Source organism: Diplotaxodon limnothrissa, linkage group LG22 (assembly GCF_057381915.1).
Source record: "Diplotaxodon limnothrissa isolate DT_005_m linkage group LG22, D_limnothrissa_male_GT1.1, whole genome shotgun sequence".
Taxonomy (NCBI): Eukaryota; Metazoa; Chordata; class Actinopteri; order Cichliformes; family Cichlidae; genus Diplotaxodon; species Diplotaxodon limnothrissa.
Genome location: NC_140616.1, coordinates 28,033,172 through 28,053,219, shown reverse-complemented (window position 1 = coordinate 28,053,219; position 20,048 = coordinate 28,033,172). Strand labels below are relative to the sequence as shown.

Here is a 20,048-nt window from a genome sequence, read left to right as displayed (position 1 = left end):
TTGGTGTACATAGACAGTATACAATAAAACTGAATACAGCAATGGTCAATGTCACTAAAATGTTAAATGGTTACAGATCTTGCCATTTTATTACAATTTCATTCATTCTGAAGCCATTTCATTCAAAAAATTAAACGATAATGTGAAGTCCATATGTAAGAACCAGCTTCAACAAAAGTGTGTGCAGCTGTATCTTCATTCTTATTCACTCAGCGCCAGAGAGGAAATATTTGTGATTGTATAGATTCCTATTAAATTGAATAATTCATTTTTTTAATAATTCTTGAAAATAAAGTTTAAGACTACGTTTGAATTTTTCAACATAAAAACATACAAATGTGATTATACAATATTATCATGTTAAAAATCTGCAGCAGATAAAATAACTCAGTACTGACTCACTGACATACTCTATTACATGAAGAACTGATGTACATAAGAAAACACTGGAATTCCTAAACCCTGGTTTCTAGAATTTGACCAGAGCGGAATTTTTTCACCATTCTCTTCATGTCCTTCTCTGGACGTAGATCAGTTCTTCTTAGAATAGTCTTTGGTTCAGCAAATGGATCATATCTGGACCTGTAAAAAAGAATTTGGTCACTGGAAATATTCAACATAGCAGCTCATAAAGACCTTGATGATTGCCTCCTTTTATCTTTGTAAGGAGAATTTTAACCAAACACGTTGAGAGTATAACAAGCATTATGGGCCAAACAAAACAAAAAGATCACATTGGAGAATACATACTTGCATATGGAACAGGTAGCTGCTTTAGAAAGTATTATCCTCACACAAATAATATGTCCAAATAAGATTTCTGGACGTTCTGGTGACAATGTGAGTATAGTCATACTCTCATCACATACTTTATAACCTTGTAAGTTACAAACCCTATGTAATAACTTCAAATGGCATATTTAAAGCTCATAGACACCATACCTTATGGTACTTTAACATTAAACCAGGGTTCACAAAGTGCTGTATATATACAAATAAACAAACAAAAAAATAAAATAAATTAAAACATATTAAAACAAATTGAGTCAACCCCTTAAGAGTGCCAAACGCTTCAGCAAATAAATATCACACAGACACACAGACAGACACACACACGACTTTATGTGGAGTTTGGTCTTTGGTTTTCAATTAATTTTTTTCATTAAATGTTCATTTTGCCATTAAGATATTAAAAAAAATAAAACTTTAAAAAGGATTCTAAAATGTACAGGCAGTTAGTAAAGTGACTTATTCGACTTCACAGTTGAATAAGTTTATCCATAGATTATCAGAGCTGAAACTGAGAAAGGTTTATATGTTTGCACTGGTAGAATACTATGTATTTTGTTAGCAGTCTTGTGGTGATGAATATACTTTATTTACACTGGATGCTCCTACCAAGCAGTCTAATCATAGTTTTTGTGGTCTGCACTATCACAATGTGTAGGATCTAAGATAGTGAACATCAGGCTGCTGCATTGATTATGGTGTCATATGCTACATCATATAACACGGTAGAAGTACAGAGTATAATAATATATCTTTTTCAAAACAGCAAATTCACTTGACATCCCAAACTATCACTTTGTTTTTATTGTAATTTTTGTATTTTTATAAAGTAATATGAGAGGGTAAATGTATGGATACAACTACTTAAAATTGCTGCCTCATTCCTGACAGGACCATGACAGATACCTGGTGGATTCCTGACCAACTGCCAGCTGATCCATGACTGTAATGATATCCTCCGCCTGTGACGTGCACAGTGTGAACAGGAACATTAATGCCCCATTAATGAAAAGCTGCATTTATATATATATATATATATAAAAAAAAGGTAATTTCTTGTGCATCCATCGGGGGTTGCAGTGCTAATGAAAGTTCATTCACTTACAGCTTTCTACACATACCTCAATGCATGTTTTTGCATTGATCAGGGGTTCTATAAATAAAATGACAGATGCTGTGCACACTGCACCAGCAAAATTTAGCAGAAAACAAAATGTGATGCTTGCATTCTACGGTTATTGCTGAATAATGTTTCTGAACATGAAAGCAAGGCACTGCAATGTTTTTTGTAATTCAAAAATTAAAAATGGAAATTTAAACGCAAATTGATTATTGGTTGGACCTGTTAGAGAAGAGTGTATTTTAGATGTTATACAAAATGGCAAGTAAGACAGAGAGCACCATGATCGCAACAACAATGTATATGGTTATACATTCTGCCTTAATGAAATATGTGAGAAATATGGAAGAAATATGGTGGACTCCATTCTAAATTTTTAGATCTCAGTGAAACGCTACTGTACTGTAGGAGAGGGAAGCACAGCTTTGGTACTGCTCTTGCATCTACTCTGTATTGTATGCATTTGCTTTACAAATAAATGAACAGTCATAGCTAGAATGATCAGAGTCACGCATAGATATCTCGGCAGTACTCGAAGCACAAAGTTTCCCCAGGCTAATATTTGTACATCACATTTGTGTGACTACTATTATAAAATTTTGCTGTGAAATATGGAGGGCAAGGAGTGCCAAAATGACTGAATTAAATATGCCATTAAATAATTCATTAAATACATCAATAATTAATTAAAATTTGAAATAAACAAATATTTTACTAAACATGTGAATGATTAAATATAGATTAAATTAATGAAATGTGTCATTAATTAAAATGTGAAATTCCATCTTCATCCGCTTTATCCGAGGCCGGGTTGCGGGGGCAGCAGCCTAAGCAAAGAGGCCCAGACCTCCCTCTCCCCAGCCACCTCCTCCAGCTTATCCGGGGGAATACCAAGGCGTTCCCAGGCCAGCCGAGAGATATAATCTCTCCAGCGTGTCCTGGGTCTGCCCCGGGGCCTCCTCCCGGTGGGACATGCCTGGAACACCTCACCCAGGAGGCGCCCAGGGGGCATCCTTGTCAGATGCCCGAACCACCTCAGCTGGCTCCTTTCAATGTGGAGCAGCAGCTGCTCTACTCTGAGCCCCTCCCGGATGGCCGAACTTCTCACCCTATCTCTAAGGGAGAGGCCAGCCACCCTTCGGAGGAAGCTCATTTCTGCCGCTTGTATCCGCGATCTCGTTCTTTCGGTCACTACCCACAGCTCGTGGCCATAGGTGAGGGTAGGGACGTAGATCGACCGGTAAATTGAGAGCTTCGCTTTTACACTCAGCTCCCTCTTCACCACAACGGACCGGTGCAGCGTCCGCATTACTGCAGCTGCAGCCCCAATCCGTCTGTCGATCTCCGGCTCCCTTCTCCCATCACTCGCGAACAAGACCCCGAGATACTTGAACTCCTCCACTTGGGGCAGGAACTCATCCCCGACCCGGAGTGGGCACTCCACCCTTTTCCGGCTGAGAACCATGGCCTCAGATTTGGAGGTGCTGATCCTCATTCCCGCTGCTTCACACAAAATGTGAAATTATTTATCAAATGTTTTAAATGAAAAGGATGGGCATTTAGTTAATTATTTAGATATTTATTTAATTCAAGATTTATCTGGGAACACAATATATGACCCGAAAAAATTAAACAACATTTTCAGGGATTTCTATAAAACTTTGTATTCACCACAAATAAACCCATCTAAAAAACGAAATTGATCAGTTTTTGGACAGCATAACTCTTCCAAAATTATTAGACACTCAAGCAATGGCACTGGATTCGCCACTAACACCAGGTGAACTCCAGGAAGCCCTGATAAGACTGCCCAATAATAAGGCTCCAGGTCCAGACGGCTTTCCTGCAGAATTCTACAAAGAATTCTGGTCGATTCTAGCACCAGTTTTTTACAGAACGTTGTTGGAAATCAAAGAAAAGGGCAGACTTCCATCAAATATGAATTCTGCAAACATTAATCTCCTGCTAAAACCAGGCAAAGACCCTGTATATCCCTCAAGCTATCGTCCAATATCCCTTATAAATGTAGACCTTAAAATAATCTGCAAAGCTCTCTCAAAGAGATTAGAGAAAATAACCCCAGCTTCTGTCTCTTGAGGGGCACCAGGCAGGGATGCCCACTCTCCCCTTCACTGTTTGCAATTTTTATTGAACCACTAGCAGCAGCAATTAGACAGAATTCAGTAATTAAGGGCATAAAATGCAAGAACGTGGAACATAAAATCAGCCTTTATGTGGATGATGTGTTACTTTTTCTCCAAAACTCACAAACCAATATCTCTGGGGTAATTGAATTGATAAACTCTTTTGGAAGAATATCAGATTACTCAATTAACTGGTCAAAATCTACAGTCCTTCCGATTAATTGCTCCCTCCATAATTCTTCTTCTACACCACTGCAATCGGGAAATATAAAATATTTAGGTATTAATGTTTCTCCCAAGCTTGCAGATCTAACTAAATTAAACCATATCCCACTTTTAAAGAAGGTAGAAGGCGATCTGGCTAGGTGGAAATGTCTACCCATATCACTCATGGGAAGGGTTGCCGCTATAAAAATGATGGTCTTACCAAAAATAAATTATTTATTCTCAATGATCCCAACTAAACCACCACAAGATTGGTTCAGATCTCTAGATTCATACATGTCCAAATTCCTTTGGAAAGATAAACCCCCACGTATAAGCTTAAAAACACTACAAAAGACCAAGGATAAAGGAGGATTAGAGCTACCTAACTTTCAGCACTACTTCTTAGCCAACAGGCTTCAGTTTATCTCAGGATGGCTAAAACATACCTTCTTAGACGAACCTTGGCTAGATGTAGAACAAGCACTTTGCAATAATCTAGAGATCTCAGACCTACCATTTATCAGCTCAAACATCCAACGACATGAATGCTTTAAAAGCATCAACATCAGCTCTTCTCTGACAGCATGGTGGGAGTTTCTAAAATTGACGGCGTCTTCATTAATCCCATGCAAACGTACACCTATCTGGAACAACCCTGACATATTACAAAACAATAATATGATAAACTTTTCAGATTGGAGTGATAAAGGAATCAAATATTTAGAACATATATTAGAAGGAACAGAATTTATTCCATTTGACAGACTAGTTACACAATATGGGATTAACAAGAAAAGATTTTTAGAATATCAACAAATTAAATCCATAGTAGAAAAGAAATTTAAACCCGGTCAAGTTGAACTACAAACACCATCAAGTGTGGTTCAATTTCTCACTCTTAAAACCCCAAAATTACTTTCCAAAATATACAGAATGCTTTCTAAAACAGATGAATATCACTTCCTATTGCAAAATGGGAAGCGGATTTATCAGTTAACTTAGACCAAGACTTCTGGTCTCAGATTTTCTTAAAAACCTTTCATCTAATCAGAAATCCCAGTCTTCAATTAATTCAATACAAAATACTACACAGAGTACATTATACAGGTCATCGGATGTTCAAGATGGGCTTTACGTCTACCAACAACTGCTCACACTGTCAAACCAATTCACCGGACAATTATATCCACGCTCTTTGGTTCTGTCCACCAGTTCAGAAGTTTTGGCGCGAGATATGTGAAGACGTATCAAAGTGTCTGAAATGTAACATTCCAACTTCCCCTTTCGTGTCTTTGTTGGGCAGCTTAGATAATGTCACTTCAGAAAAGAATATAGCCAAGAAAACAGTCCTCATGAACTGGAAAAATAAAAATAATGTTAATTCTAACCAATATAGAAATTATCTAAGAGATAGATTACATTAGTCTTGATACAGCCTCTGCCACCACATCAGATCAATTGCTCTGGGCTCCTTTGATCAGCTCCATCACCTAGTGGGGGTGGGTGGGGGGGCTCATAGTTTGGTCCCACCTTCGCTGTTGTGATTGGTGTGGGGGTAGGGAAAGGCTTGGGGCGTCGGCAGAATCCCCAGGAGCATCTTCCTTGGAGAGCTCAACCCGGGGTTGCGGTCATGGCCTGTTTAGGGCTCTGTTGGCTCTTAGGTGATGGTTACCTCGTGGCTGCGTGCAGCGGGGCTAGGGGAGGGTCTGTGCTGATGGACGTGGGTTACTGACCTGGTAGCCTGGCTGCCCCTGGATGGGTCCAGGGTGGGCGTGGGGTTCTGGGGGCGCTCCGTCTCCGGGCTGGGGCCCTGGCTGGGCCTTGGGGGCTTGGGTCCTGGTTAGTGTGTCGCCAGAGTTGTGGGCGGGTGGGCATATGTGGGCTCAGCCCTGGCCCGGGGTGCCGCCGGTGCATTGAGCCACCTGAGGAGCTCTTCAGCTGGTGGGGAGGCTGTTACATCTTTCCAGGAGGTCTCTTCTCTCCAGGAGCTCACTCTGCAGGTGGGGGAGATATAGGAGAGGTGGAGGAAGAACTCAGCCTGATCGTCTATTGTCTTGTGTAGTCTGGAAGATGAGTGGATGACGGGGTGGGTGCAGTTTTCTCTGTGGTGGGGCCGGGTAGGCTGTCTCGTGCTCTGTGGGGCCGGGCGGTGCTGGTGGACTGGGCTCTGGTCCGGATGGGCCTGGGCCCCCTTGCCCTTGTGGGTTGCAGATTATAGGGGTGCCTACTGGGGTCAGCGGGGAGCTGGCCCCAAAGAGGGGCCACTTGCCCCTCCCTTCCTTCCCTCCCCATCTCCAGCTGCCTCCCTCTTCCTGCTCCACCACAATCACCCACACATGCAGGGCCTTGGGGTGCAGGTGTGCCACCAGGGTGCAGGGGAGGCATCCCCCCCTCTGTCCCCTTCTGGCTACCTGTGCCTCAATTTTATCCCACAACTTAGACATTCACATTACTCACACTCTCATAACACATACATATAGAACCTTGGGGGTGGGCACGCTACACGGCATCCAGAAGACCATCAGGATGTACAACCTCACACCTGGCGCCGTTGCCCACCTCTCAATTTTTAATACATGTAGACATTAAGGGCTATCAGGAGGGGCTATGCGCTTACCTGCTTCTCTCTGGCAGGTAGCTCCATGCCCTCCTGGGTTTTAAATGCACCTTAGAACACACATGCATCAACACTACAATGAGCGGGTGGAGGGAGGTTTGGAGTCTTCTCTCACCCCCGTTCTCTGTTGCCTGTTGGGGCGGGGGGCTGGGAGGAGGATTTGGCCGTATGATTGGGGTCTGGAGTGTGGGGCCTCCCTGCTGCTGCGGAGTCGGGGCGGTCTGCTTCTCTCCACCCCAGGGATAAGTGTAACACTACCTGGGTCTGGGTGCAGTTTCCCCCTCCAGGGGCAAGGGTACCTAGACCCGGGGCTTAGAGTACGCTTGGGGAGTGTGATTGTGTGTACAGTGTCTCTTTATGTCTGTCTCCACGTTGGGTGAGTGCTGAGTAATTGCATATGAGTGCATGAGGGTGGGAATGGATGTTTGTATCTGTGTGTGCCTGTTTGTCTGTGTCTATATGTCAGGTCGGGTATCAGATGCCACCTCTCTAGGGACATCTCAGGCACTCCAAGGTATGGAGGCCTATCTCCCCACACCACTCCCCCTGCCAGTGGCAGACGCCCTCAGACATCGGTGCATTGGTGGTTCTTGGTGTCCGGGGATGGGCGTCCAGGTATGCACCGGCTCACTCCTGGTGGCTGCTTGCTGGGGCCTGGAGCCTCGGACTCGCTCGGGCCACTTCGGAGGTGGCCATTCTGTTGGTTTTTGTTTTTTGCCCTTCTCCCCCGTCCCTCTTCTCAGCTGTTTCTCTTTCCCTCTTTCTTTCTCCCCTTCTTTCCTCCAGTCGGCCTCTCAGCCTGGGGCTCGGTCACTCTGGCACAGCTGGCTGCCGGCGGAGCTCACAGACACGTCACTGCAACCCCCCCTGGCTTCTGCTCCACGGCTGCTGAGTGACCCCTCATTTGGGGCTCTCCTCAGCTCTTTCCGGGATAGTGGCGCGGCTGCCCCTCCGTTGGTCTTCCTTGGTCTCTTGTGCTCTGGGGGCCTCTGGATGTCTGGAGCCTGGATCTCCTCCATACCTGCTTCATGCCCTGGGGGACGGGGCTGTGGCTCCCCACACCCTCTAGCAGATCATTACATGAAGGAACCTTTTAAATACAAGTGCGCTCATGCTCACAGGTGTACACACGGGTGCTCACACACACAAACTACACCCTTTTTGGCGTTTTGTAAATATATTTGATTAGCTTTGGATAATGTTTATTAGCCTAATTGCTAATATACTTTAATGGGACCCATGAGAATGTTGTTTTGTAATAGTATTTTGAATGATAGCCATTATAAGAGATGTTTTGGTTATTGATTGTTGTATGAAACATGGCATTAATTACTTGACTTTGTTATTTATGTATTTATGTATTTATTTTGTCACAGCAGTAGAATGCTGTTTCATTTTCTTCTGTGAATGATAATTTATGTTTTTGACCTTGTTTAGGTCAGATCTTTTTTTTTTCTTCCCGCGATCAGCCCTGATCAGCGCGGGATGGCGAGCCACCCGACCAGCGCTGCATTGCGGTAGGACTTGCGAACCTTTGGACTAAACTGAACTGTTGACACATGACCTCTCACAGGTCAATGAAACTAAAGTCATCTCATACTGGACTAAACCTCATCCCACCTCCCTTTGGAACCTAATAAGCTGTTTTGTATTGTCAACATTATTTTTGTTTGTGATATATATGCATATATTTTTTTGTACATCTGTCTATATATTTCTCATAACAAACATAAAATATATATTTATTTATATTTGAGCTCTATTTTGGTTTCCTGTGTTTTATTCACACACTCAGGCTCCATAGTCGAAGCTACTTCTGATAGCTCATTATCTATGAAGCTGCAGTCAGGTGCCCTGGTCCTTTACCGCATTACATGTGGAAGTACTAACAGTACTTTGAGTTTAATTCCATAAAAAGTGACAAAAACATTAGCGTCCGGTGTTCACTGCGTGGGAAGAACTTCTTTTTACAGCGAAAAAACCCCCTAAACTTCTGAGCAAGTACCTAGCACGCTGCCACGGGAATGTGAAATTGCACTCCACAGAGAAACCCCCGGATCTCCCCCCCCCCCATGACATGACAGCTGAGGCACCGGGCAAACCTCCGCCTGCTACACTCCTACTAAAAGGCTGAAAATAGATTTAAGAGCGACAGGACTCAGTGACACTAAATCTTTGATTTATTTATTTTCTGCTGTGTTTTACCTACATCTATTTGAAAGAGTTAGTGTAAACAAAAAAATATTTTATTTGCTGGAATATGCAGAAAATATTGTTAAACAAATTTCTTCAAATCAAAGACTGTTGCATATAATTACATTTTTGCTTGATGCAATGTGTATAAAGTTAAAAGATTAAAACTAATAAAACAAGTTTTAAAAAGAGACTTTTTCATTTGATTACATTTTATATGATGGATTAGGCAGAAAATGTATAATTGGGCTGAAAGATCTATCGCTTTATTACCTATTCAGGTTGTGTATCATGTTTTAAAAAACTAATTACTGTTGAAAATAAGTAAACAGTAAAGTAATGGGATTACGGTTTTTTTAAAGAAATAATCAGTAATTAGTTACTAATTACTTCAAGTAACTTGACCAACACTGCCTGTAACACCCCGGCACAGTCACCCTAGGCACAGTGGAGTAGCAGATCTACTGTGAAACCTGCTTGACTAACTGAACTCCTTATCTTGATGCATGCTCAATAATCCAGGTAAGTAAATCCCAAAAGGTTGACTCTGTTCATCTGGATGTAGCATTTTCAGTGGGAGAAATGTTTCGTCACTCATCCAAGTGACTTCTTCGGTCTAAGCTGACTGCAGGTCCCCCCAATCTTATACAGCACATTTGCATAATGACTGAAACTTGCACCACTGCATCAACAATGGGCTGGGAGGTCAGTTCCTTCATCATTAAGATGCAAAATCTCATGATCATTGATCAACAACTACTGCCCAACCCCACTGATCAAAGACCTTACTAATTACTGTTTTCAAGTAATTTGACCAACACTGCTCCTGACCCTCCACAGAGATACAGCGCCTGTGCTGCAGAAAACTGGTCCAACCTTTAAGTCACTAAATAAATGCAGTAGTTAATTTCAAATTTATACTTAAATGTGCTCCAATTGCACAACAATATGTGTGTGTCTGTATATTCCTGCCAGAAATATTTGGCGCTTCCTTCTAAATATTTCTGATGATTAATGAGGTCAGTAAAATGCTGTAGGAGGGAAGCAGGAAGCTATGCCACTGTGCCTAAAACTACTGGTAATTCTCACCATTTACTTTTTCCAAATAAATTAACATCATAACGGCAATGAAATCATATTTTGCATGGTTGGGTCTTAACAAGGTTCCAAGTTCAACATGCAACAAACAGTGAGAGATGCGGGTCTGCTGTGCGATCTGCTTATTACGGCTGTTTACATCCCCCCGCAAGTCAACACAGATCCAAGCACTCAGGGAACTGTACAGTGCGATCAGCAGTCAGGAAACCGCGCACACAGAGGCGGCATTTATCACAACTGGGGACTTTAACAAAGGAAACCTGTTTCCTTTGAAAGTTTTACCAAAACTCCACCAACATATTCATTTCAACAGACGAGGGCTGTGTCCCAATTCAGGGGCTGCATCATTCGGAGGACCCGGCCTTTGTGGTCTACGTGGGCGGGGCATCCAAAGACAGAGAAGGCCGGAAGTGCAGGGCTGTGAAATGAGACTATCTAGCCTTCAGATTTGTGTCACCGTTGTCTCGGTGGAGTTTAATAAACTCAGCCATCTGCTCCTTGCTATCTAAAATATAACAGGACACTGCCGTAAATTCTCTACCATCTCACACTTCTGTTTAATCAGTTTGACGTTTATTCAGCTCTGTGAAAACCATAACTTTAATCTCAGCTAAACCGATTTACTCAGGAACAAATAAAACACTGAAAAAAGCCAAACAATAACATTTTTAAGTAATCTAAGTGACTTATATATCATGTTGAAACCTGAGTAGCAAAAGACCGCACAGGGTCTGAAAACGATGTGCCGGGAGTCAGGTGTTCTCGCCGGCTCTAGTGAGCCTCGACTTCCCAGTCAGCTATTGAGCTGGTGGGTAACAGATGTTTCCGCAAACGTTGGAGACGTCTGTAGCTTGCGCCATTGTTGGAAACTGGAATTGGCTGCTGACGACATTGAGACTCAGTCTGCGGATTTTTCAGGAAATGTTAAAGCCTACCCAAATCAAAAACCTTGGCTTAACAGTGATGTTCGCAAGGCGCTGCCAGCACGGAACACTGCGTTTGCCTCCTAGACCACATCTGACTATAAACATGCAAATTACCAACTCCAGAAGACAATTAAATCAGCCAAACATGAGTACAGGGACAGAGTGGAACAGCAATTCGACAAGCACATTGTGTGGGCCACATCCGGGTCATACCAATTTTGCTATATGGGTATAGGAACATAAAAACATGCTCCACTAGACTGAGAAACAGCTTTTTCCCTAGAGCTAGCAAACAAAATGTCATTGTGTGAACACATAATGACAATAAAAGGATTCTAATTCTAATTAATCAGTATATATATAATAAATATAATAAATAAACCTACTTTCTCAGGTGTTTTTCAATGGCCTTCCGTTCATACACCGCTCCTTTGTTTGTTTTCACAGGATCAACAAATAGCTTCTTGGTAAGTGGACAGGTGAGATGAGGAGGTACAAACTCTTTCTCAGGTTCCATCAGTTTCTTTCAAAACAGAAACAGACAGCAAGTTAGTTAGATTTCTGAAAGCATGTAAAATGTTCACAGCAACTCATTTCCAATCAAGAGATTGGACATAGACATAGAAGTGTTTTATATCAAAGCTATAATGGACAACAGGCTTCAAACTAGAAGAGCAGTAGAAAAGAAGAGCCCCTCTCATTGGAATTGATGTACTCTGTAAGACTGAACAATATCATTTTTGGTTTGTGCAGTGTAAAAGAAAGTTGTTCTTATGTTCTGGACTGAAGGAGTGGTGAGGGTGCAGGAGGCAGATGTGTACTAAGAAAAAGCAAGCTGTTTGAGGCTGTGACTGCCTTCTTGAGTTATCGTATTCACAAGATTTTCAGAAAATTCAAGGTTAACGTCAATGAGATTACATTAGAGTACATTTTTAGTAGGTGCCCATCTGGTATCTGTTTGAGAGTCCTAGGTGACCTGTCTTATGAAATAAAAGTGCAAAGCATGCAGAGATACAGACTGGACAGATTCATTACCCGATTTGTTTTAAACAAAAAGCCAGGTACTCTAACCTATAATAACTTCTTACATATTGTCAGATTTCTGCTGTATTATACACCACAAGAACAACATAGGTGATTTACCTTCTCCTTTTCATCCAGTGATTCACCAGCAGTCTCCTCAGTATGTTTTTTGGCTTCTTGTTCATACTTGTCGTGGCTGGTCAGGTATTCTTCAGCTAGAATGCTTCAATTCAAAATAACAGATATTTAATTTAAATACTTCTTCAGCCCACTAACAATTTAATGAGTTGTTTGTAAATGTTTGTGCCTGACAAACGCGTTGCTTATGATGGGATAGTAGACTGCTAAGAAAGAAAGAAAGAAAGAAAGAAAGAAAGAAAGAAAGAAAGAAAGAAAGAAAGAAAGAAAGACAGACAGAAAGAAAGAAAGACAGAAAGAAAGAAAGACAGAAAGAAAGACAGAAAGAAAGACAGAAAGAAAGAAAGATAGAAAGAAAGAAAGAAAGAAAGAAAGACAGACAGAAAGACAGACAGAAAGACAGAAAGAAAGAAAGAAAGACAAAGATCAAGAATTAATCACAGATGAAGTCAAACTTCAGGGATATCAGTCTGTTTAGTTAGGAAGCATATCCATGAAGTACCATTTTCACCCTAACGGAGATTTGCTGCGTTAATGCAGTTATGGCGTTAATGTTATCTTAACAAGATTAACACTGACAGCACTAATTAATACTAGTGTAGAATGTACTTGAGCAACTGTAGGACTTAGAACATGGTTGGGCGGTGGAAGGAATACTTGGAGGACCTCCTCAACCCCACTGGTACGAGGGGGACGACTCGTTTATCTCCGGGGGTGAGGTCACTGAGGCAGTTAATTAACTCCTTGGTGGCAGTGCCCCTGGGGTGGATGAGGTCCACCTTGAGTTCCCGAAGGCTCTGGATGCTGTAGGGCTGTCTTGGTGTAATATTGCGTAGAGATCAGGGGCAGTACCACATGATTGGCAGACTTTCTTTAAGAAAGGGGACCAGAGGGTGTGTTACAGCTATAGGGGGATCACAATCCTCAGCCTACTTGGGAAAGTCTATGCCAGGGTGCTGGAAAGGAGAGTTTGTCCTTTAGCTGAATCTTGAATACAGGAAGAACAATGCGGTTTTTGTCCTGGTTGTGGAACACTGGAAGAGGTCTTTACCCTCTCGAGGATACTTGAGGGTGCATGGGAGTTTGCTCAACCAGTCTACATGGGTTTTTTGGACTTGGAGAAGGCATTGGACCATGCCCTTCGGAGCGTCCTGTGGGAGGTGCTTTGAGAATACGGGGTGTCTGGCCCATTGCTATGGGCCATTCGATCCTTATACAACCACTGCAAGGGCTTGGTCCGCATAGCCGTTAATAATTCGGACTCTTTTATGGTGGGCTGCCCTTTGTTATTGATTCTGTAAGTAATTTTTATGGACAGAATTTCTAGGCATAGCCAAGTGGGGGAAGGCTTTCACTTGGGTAGTCTCGGAACCTCATCTGTTTTTTGCAGATGATGTTGTTCTGTTGGCTTCATCGGGTGATGGCCTCCAATAGCTCATAGCTGAGTATGAAGCGGTGGGTATGAGAATCAGCACCTCCAAATCTGAGACCATAGTCCTCAACCGGTAAAGAGTGGACACTAAGAGTCAGGGACAAGATCCTGCCTCAAGCGGAGTAGTTTAAGTATCTCGGGGTCCCAGGACACGCTGGACACAAGATTATTATTTATTTATTTATTAACCTTTATTTAACCAGGAAGATCCCACTGAGATTAAAAACCTCTTTTTCAAGGGAGACCTGGCCAAGATAGCCAGCAGCAGATGTCTCACAGTTACAGAAATTACTCAAACACAGGCAGCAACAACACACATGCAACAATAAGTGAAAGAATACAAATAAAATAAAAAATAAAATTCAATAAAATTCAAATAAAAATAAAAAAGTCAGTTAAAATGACAATCAATCTAATTGAAACAGTTACATGTTATGGACTTGGCCTCAAGGATTTGTAGTTTAGATTTAAAAGCACTTAATGAAATGAATTCAGTCATTTTCCATTCCTTCTGCAGTTTGTTCCAGGCCGAGGGTGCTAAATGGACAAAAGCTCTTTTACCAAGTTCAGTTCGGGCAAATGGAACAGAAAGCAACAAGTAGCCATGCGGACGAAGAGAATACCGACCAGCATGTTTCATTACAAGCAGGGAACATACACTCAACAAAAGTATAAACGCAACACCTTTGTTACTGCTCCCATTCCCCATGGGATGGACGTAGAGACCTAAAATTCATTCCAGATACACAATATAACCATCCCTCCCAAACAGTGGTCACAAATCAGTCCAAATGTGTGGTAGTGGGCACATCTGCTATATTGAGATAATCCATCCCACCTCACAGGTGTGCCACATCAGGATGCTGATCTGACATCATGAGTAGTGCACAGGTGTACCTTATACTGCCCACAACAAAAGGCCACCCTGGAATGTGCAGTTTTGTCTCACAGCAAAATGCCGCAGATGCCACAAGCAATGAGGGAGCGTGCAATTGGCATGCTGACAGCAGGAATGTCAACCAGATCTGTCGCCCGTGCATTGAATGTTCATTTCTCAACCATAAGCCGTCTCCACAGGCGTTTCAGAGAATATGGCAGCACATCCAACCGGCCTCACAACCGCAGACCTCGTGTAACCACACCAGCCCAGGACCTCCACATCCAGCAGGTTCACCTCCAAGATCGTCTGAGACCAACCACCCAGACAGCTGCTGGAACAATTGGTTTGCACAACCAAACAATTTCTGCACAAACTGTCAGAAACCGTCTCAGGGACGCTCAACTGCATGCCCGTCGTCCTCATCGGGGTCTTGACCTGACTCCAGCTCGTCGCCGTAACAGACTTGTGTGGGCAAATGCTCACATTCGATGGCGTCTGGCACGTTGGAGAGGTGTGCGCTTCACGGATGAATCATGGTTCACATTGTTCAGGGCAGATGGCAGCTGAGAATGTCCCAGTTCTTGCATGGCCAGCATACTCACCGGACATGTCACCCATTGAGCATGTTCGGGATGTGCTTGACCGGCGTATACGACAGCGTGTACCAGTTCCCACGAATATCCAACAACCTCGCACAGCCATTGAAGTGGAGTGGACCAACATTCCACAGGCCACAATTGACAATCTGATAGACTCCATGCGACGATGTGTTGCACTGCATGAGGCAAATGGTGGTCACACCAGATACTGACCGGTTCTGGGTCCCCAGACCCCCAATAGCGCAAAAAACTGCACATTCCAGGGTGGCCTTTTGTTGTGGGCAGTCTGAGGTACACCTGTGCACTACTCATGATGTCAGATCAGCATCCTGATGTGGCACACCTGTGAGGTGGGATGGATTATCTCAATATAGCAGATGTGCCCACTACCACACATTTGGACTGATTTGTGACCACTGTTTGGGAGGGATGGTTATATTGTGTATCTGGAATGAATTTTAGGTCTCTACGTCCATCCCATGGGGAATGGGAGCAGTAACAAAGGTGTTGCGTTTATATTTTTGTTGAGTGTAGATAAGAAGGCAGCAACCCAAGTATCGCCTTATATATAAAACTGTATAAATGAGAGTTCCTCCGACTTACCAAAGCAGGCCATCCTACCTGAGAGTATAACTCACAGTGGTGAGTCTGAAATTTACAGTTAGTGATGAACCTCAGAGAAGCATGATACATAGAATCAACCATTCGAAGACATTGAGCAGAAGCATTCATATATAGAATATCACCATAATCCAGCACAGGCAAGAATGTTGCAGCAACAAGCCGCTTCTTTGTATTAAAAGAGAAACACAACTTATTTTGAAAATAAAATCTCAATTTTAACTTCAGGTTTTTCACAAGATTCTCTACATGTGGTTTGAAGGTAAGCGAGTCATCAATAAAGATTCCCAGATATTTATAGGTGTGAACCAACTCTATTTTATTACCTTCAAGAGTGGTTACTGATGGGATTGTTTGGGCTCGTCTCCTTGATTTAGAAAACAACATGAGCTTTGTTTTGTCTGCGTTGAGAACAAGTTTAAGCTGAAGTAATGAGTGCTGGACAGCAGAAAAGGCTTTCTGCAAGGAGTCAATGATTATATCTCTCTGCTGGCCTGGGAATGCCTTTGTGTTCCCCAAGCTGGAGGAGGTGGCCAGGGAGAGGGAGGTCTGGGCTTCTCTGCTTGGGCCCCGGACAAGCGGAAGAAGATGGAAGGATGTTTATAAATCAAACCACCAATTCATTGGAGTTACATCTTGATAAGTAAAGGTGCACACCTTTTATAAATGGCCATTTATTAGTAGTGCTACCCATACCTTGCGTTGGGCACTGTAATGATTCTGATGTATAATTCTGATACCTCTCCAACAACCATAGAACAGCTGCTGGGCAATCCCATGTTGGCAGATGACAGATGGCAAATGACAGACTGATAATCACTATTCAAAATGTGAATGTTACAGAAAAAGTTCTGGTAGTTCACTGTCCAGATACCCAGTTTTTTTTCTTTCTTTTTTTTTCATTTATATTTTTGTATTTTTTGTAGTCATAAAAAACTGAAATTTCTATTACGGAATGTGAAAAACAGAAACTTTTCTGTTTTTCACAAAATTAGAGGGATTTTATTAGAGACATAGTTAAGCATTTTGCAATTTGGCATAATTTGTGAAATTTGAAAGTTGAAAAGAGATTTTTGATGGGAAACTGGTCTCCAAGCATCGTGAGAGATAGAGCTGTGTGGTAAGTGCGAATTTATTGAGGTGGAAATCATAGGAGATTCATGATACTGTTTTCTAAAAGTCTTCTTTTGCTGCTCGTTCAGTGAATATTGGTTAGAGAGTGACGAAACGTGGAGTTTTGCAATCTGTGGGGATGTCAGCTTTCACAGGGGATTGGTGCTTTGTGTTTATATCTTTTTGAGGAATCTATTTACATACTCTTTAATCGTTCATTGTTTTAGCTGTTTGGTGTTTGTTGAAATGGTCTTGTTTTGGAGAAATCAGACTTCAACAGGTTGATTGTTTAGTGCTTAATTATTTTGTGTGGTATGAATGGCCATAAGGGATGTTTATATCAGTTGGGAAAAGCTGTAAAATGTGAAAATACAGTTAAAAGTCAAAAATGTCTACTGTGCTTGTTTTTGTTCAGCAGCAGATCAGACGAAGAATCATAGTGAAGAATAGTAAACAATCATAAATGGCTTCAAGTGCACATTCAGGCCTGTGAGACTCAAACACTGTAACACACTAAATTCAGACACTGAGCCATGGCTGTGTGCTACATTCAGACATGTCTGCATCTCTGCCATTCAAAGAAACTTTATATATAATTTATTTTATGTAATATTCAATACTAAACTGTACATTTAATCTTTTTAAAGGAAGCAACATGTAATTCAATATTTTCAAACCTTATTTTTAAAGGTATCACTTTAGCCAGCTCCTAATTTGATTAATTCTCTTCACTAAGCTTTGAAGTCTCCAATATCATTGAAATGCAGCCAGATTCTGCTCATTTGACATTTTTGATCATTTCTTCACTTTTTTCCAGAAACACTTGCTTTTAAATCTGGCTTCCCATCTCTCTGTGTACCTGGTCTGTACCAGTACACTTGTTGTCTTCGGAATGTCTGCCCTCCTTTCACACAATGGTATGATCCCAGTCTCTGTCTTTTAAATGTGATCATCAAAGTAAAGTCCTACCCCTGCATTGACTCTCAGCAGGGCTGCAGGGCTCCCATCGGCCATTAATAACTGAAACACGACATTATCTCGCGGGGCGGGAAATTTTCGGTGTTCTATACTTTACCTATTGTATGGGGTGAATCGACAAATATTGACTGAATTAACTGAAACCCAATGCAGGTTAAAATATTTTGAATGTTGAGCTAAAAATCTTAATTTGGATTGAATAGAGCGTGTCTTAACCCTTCCCTGAACTCTGTGCTACATTCTTCCTTCTTCAACTTCCATCATTTAATCCTTGGCTCTACATTCACTCGCCTCCTCTTCTTGGTTTCCGAAGTGGTGTCAGGGAAGAAGGCCTACCTACCTTGTTCCCTGATACCACGTTGCAGTTTCCTGTCTCTTTTATATTGCACCTTCTACATAAGATGTAGAAGGTGCAACTTCCTCCGCTCGAATACATCACAAAATGCTTCTCTCTCTTCTTGAAGTATGTGTTCACCACAGCCATTTCCATCCTTTGGGAACTATCTATCTATTATGGCTTGTGTATGAAGCCCAAATGAAGCCTAATCTGCTTCTTGAATTTTCAAATGGTTATTGGCATTCATCAAAAATAATAATCATGAAAGAGTAGACATTTTAGTACTTTCATTCAACTTTGAAAGATTTCCCCATAATATTAAGTTATCTGCTGCAGGAGTTGTGGAACAGGTGTGTGAGGGTTGTCATCTTACCTGTCCAATGGATCTTCAGGCTCAGGGCTGATTAGTAATCCGAACACCGCATCGAAGATTTCTCTCATGGTGATTTGGGCATTGTAGTTCCGGTCAAAAATGTTGTGGCAGATACGCCCTACATTGTTAATGTTGCAATGGTATATCTTTAATAATGTTAAGAAAAAAAAATGGAGGCACCTACATGTACACATAAAAACAGGTTTTGCAAAAGTCTAGAGTGATGGTGTTAAAACTTTATATTTGGAAGAAAGCAGTTATAAAAATAGTCACTTTTCCCCACTACTGCGGGATTTAGATTGACCATGAGTAGTTTTGTCAGTGTAAAATGGGACAGGACTAAATTTCTACTCTGAATGGAATTACTCTCAATGGAATCTCTGTAGTTTCTCATATGAGTGTACACACATTATCTTGACCAAGAGTTCATTTGGTACTTGCCTGAAAATATTCAAAAAATCTGTGCTTTTGTGTGACTTGAACTAGACCCATTTGTTTGGCAGGATACGCGACTTACAAAGCGAACACTTGGAGGCTTCACTGGGTAGTCAGGACCAAACTGACAGAAGAGATCAAAGACGCCATTCTCATAAGGAGTTTCAGGAGGACCCTCCATGATAATCTTCCAGAAAGCTGAAATGTTTAAAAATAAGATATAGCAGTTTAAAACTCTACTTACAGATAGTTTAAAAAAAAAAAAAAAAAAAAAGTAACTTTAATGTTTTAATTTTTTTCAAGTAAAATTAGAGAGTCTGTGAGAAATGTATGAAATTAATTACACTGTAATGTGATTACTGAATTTAGTACAGTAATGTGTTATACTACTGCATTACTGAAAAGTAATGTGATTATTATAATATGTTGCTTTGGAATGTGTTATGATGACAATGAACAAATATTTTAGCACAAGTCTTAGGTCTTGATCATTAGTAACAGAATCAGAATATTCAAAACAAAATTACAGAAATAGAAACAGAAATTAAAAATGTCACTTACTGAAGTCACTTTCTAATGGAAAGATGGTAATGTAGGGGTGTGGGTCACAATGCAAACTCTTCAGCTCCTCTAGTATACGTTTGTCTTTCTCCATGAAGCGTCCATGTTTGTCCTCCTGAATCTTCTTTTTCAGAACACTAGTTCGAAACATTAATGTTAGTGATTATTTTTGCAGTTGTAGTTCACTTCTCACAAGAGAAGACAAAGTCTGAAATATTAATTAAATGTGTATTTGTATGTAATAGGCTGTAAGTAAAATTAAATCTTTACTTTCCTGTACTTTCCAGCATGTTCAATTCAATGATCAGCTAAATCAGTTTAAGACATAACAATATTGAGCAAGTTAAGCTTTTCAACTGCTACAGCTTGGCATTGCTTAACCAAATCTTTTGATTGTTCATCCTGGAAAAAAGGGTGACTGTCAAAAACCCATTCTTAAAAGGCAACCACAGAGAAGCAAATGA

At 41.4% G+C, this 20,048-nt stretch overlaps 1 protein-coding gene across 1 annotated transcript in view; it reads right to left on the bottom strand.

The window, feature by feature from the left end:
• Positions 1 to 455: 455 nt before the first annotated feature.
• LOC146610091 (uncharacterized) overlaps positions 456 to 20,048 on the bottom strand; it is a 42,892-nt gene continuing 23,299 nt past the window's right edge. The window contains exons 20-25 of the mRNA XM_085346238.1: positions 19,585 to 19,721; positions 19,097 to 19,221; positions 18,589 to 18,734; positions 12,238 to 12,340; positions 11,481 to 11,617; positions 456 to 582 (exon numbers count right to left, since the gene is read on the bottom strand). Of these exons, the coding sequence (XP_085202364.1) occupies positions 456 to 582; positions 11,481 to 11,617; positions 12,238 to 12,340; positions 18,589 to 18,734; positions 19,097 to 19,221; positions 19,585 to 19,721 (775 nt within the window). The remainder of the gene's footprint in view (positions 583 to 11,480; positions 11,618 to 12,237; positions 12,341 to 18,588; positions 18,735 to 19,096; positions 19,222 to 19,584; positions 19,722 to 20,048) is intronic.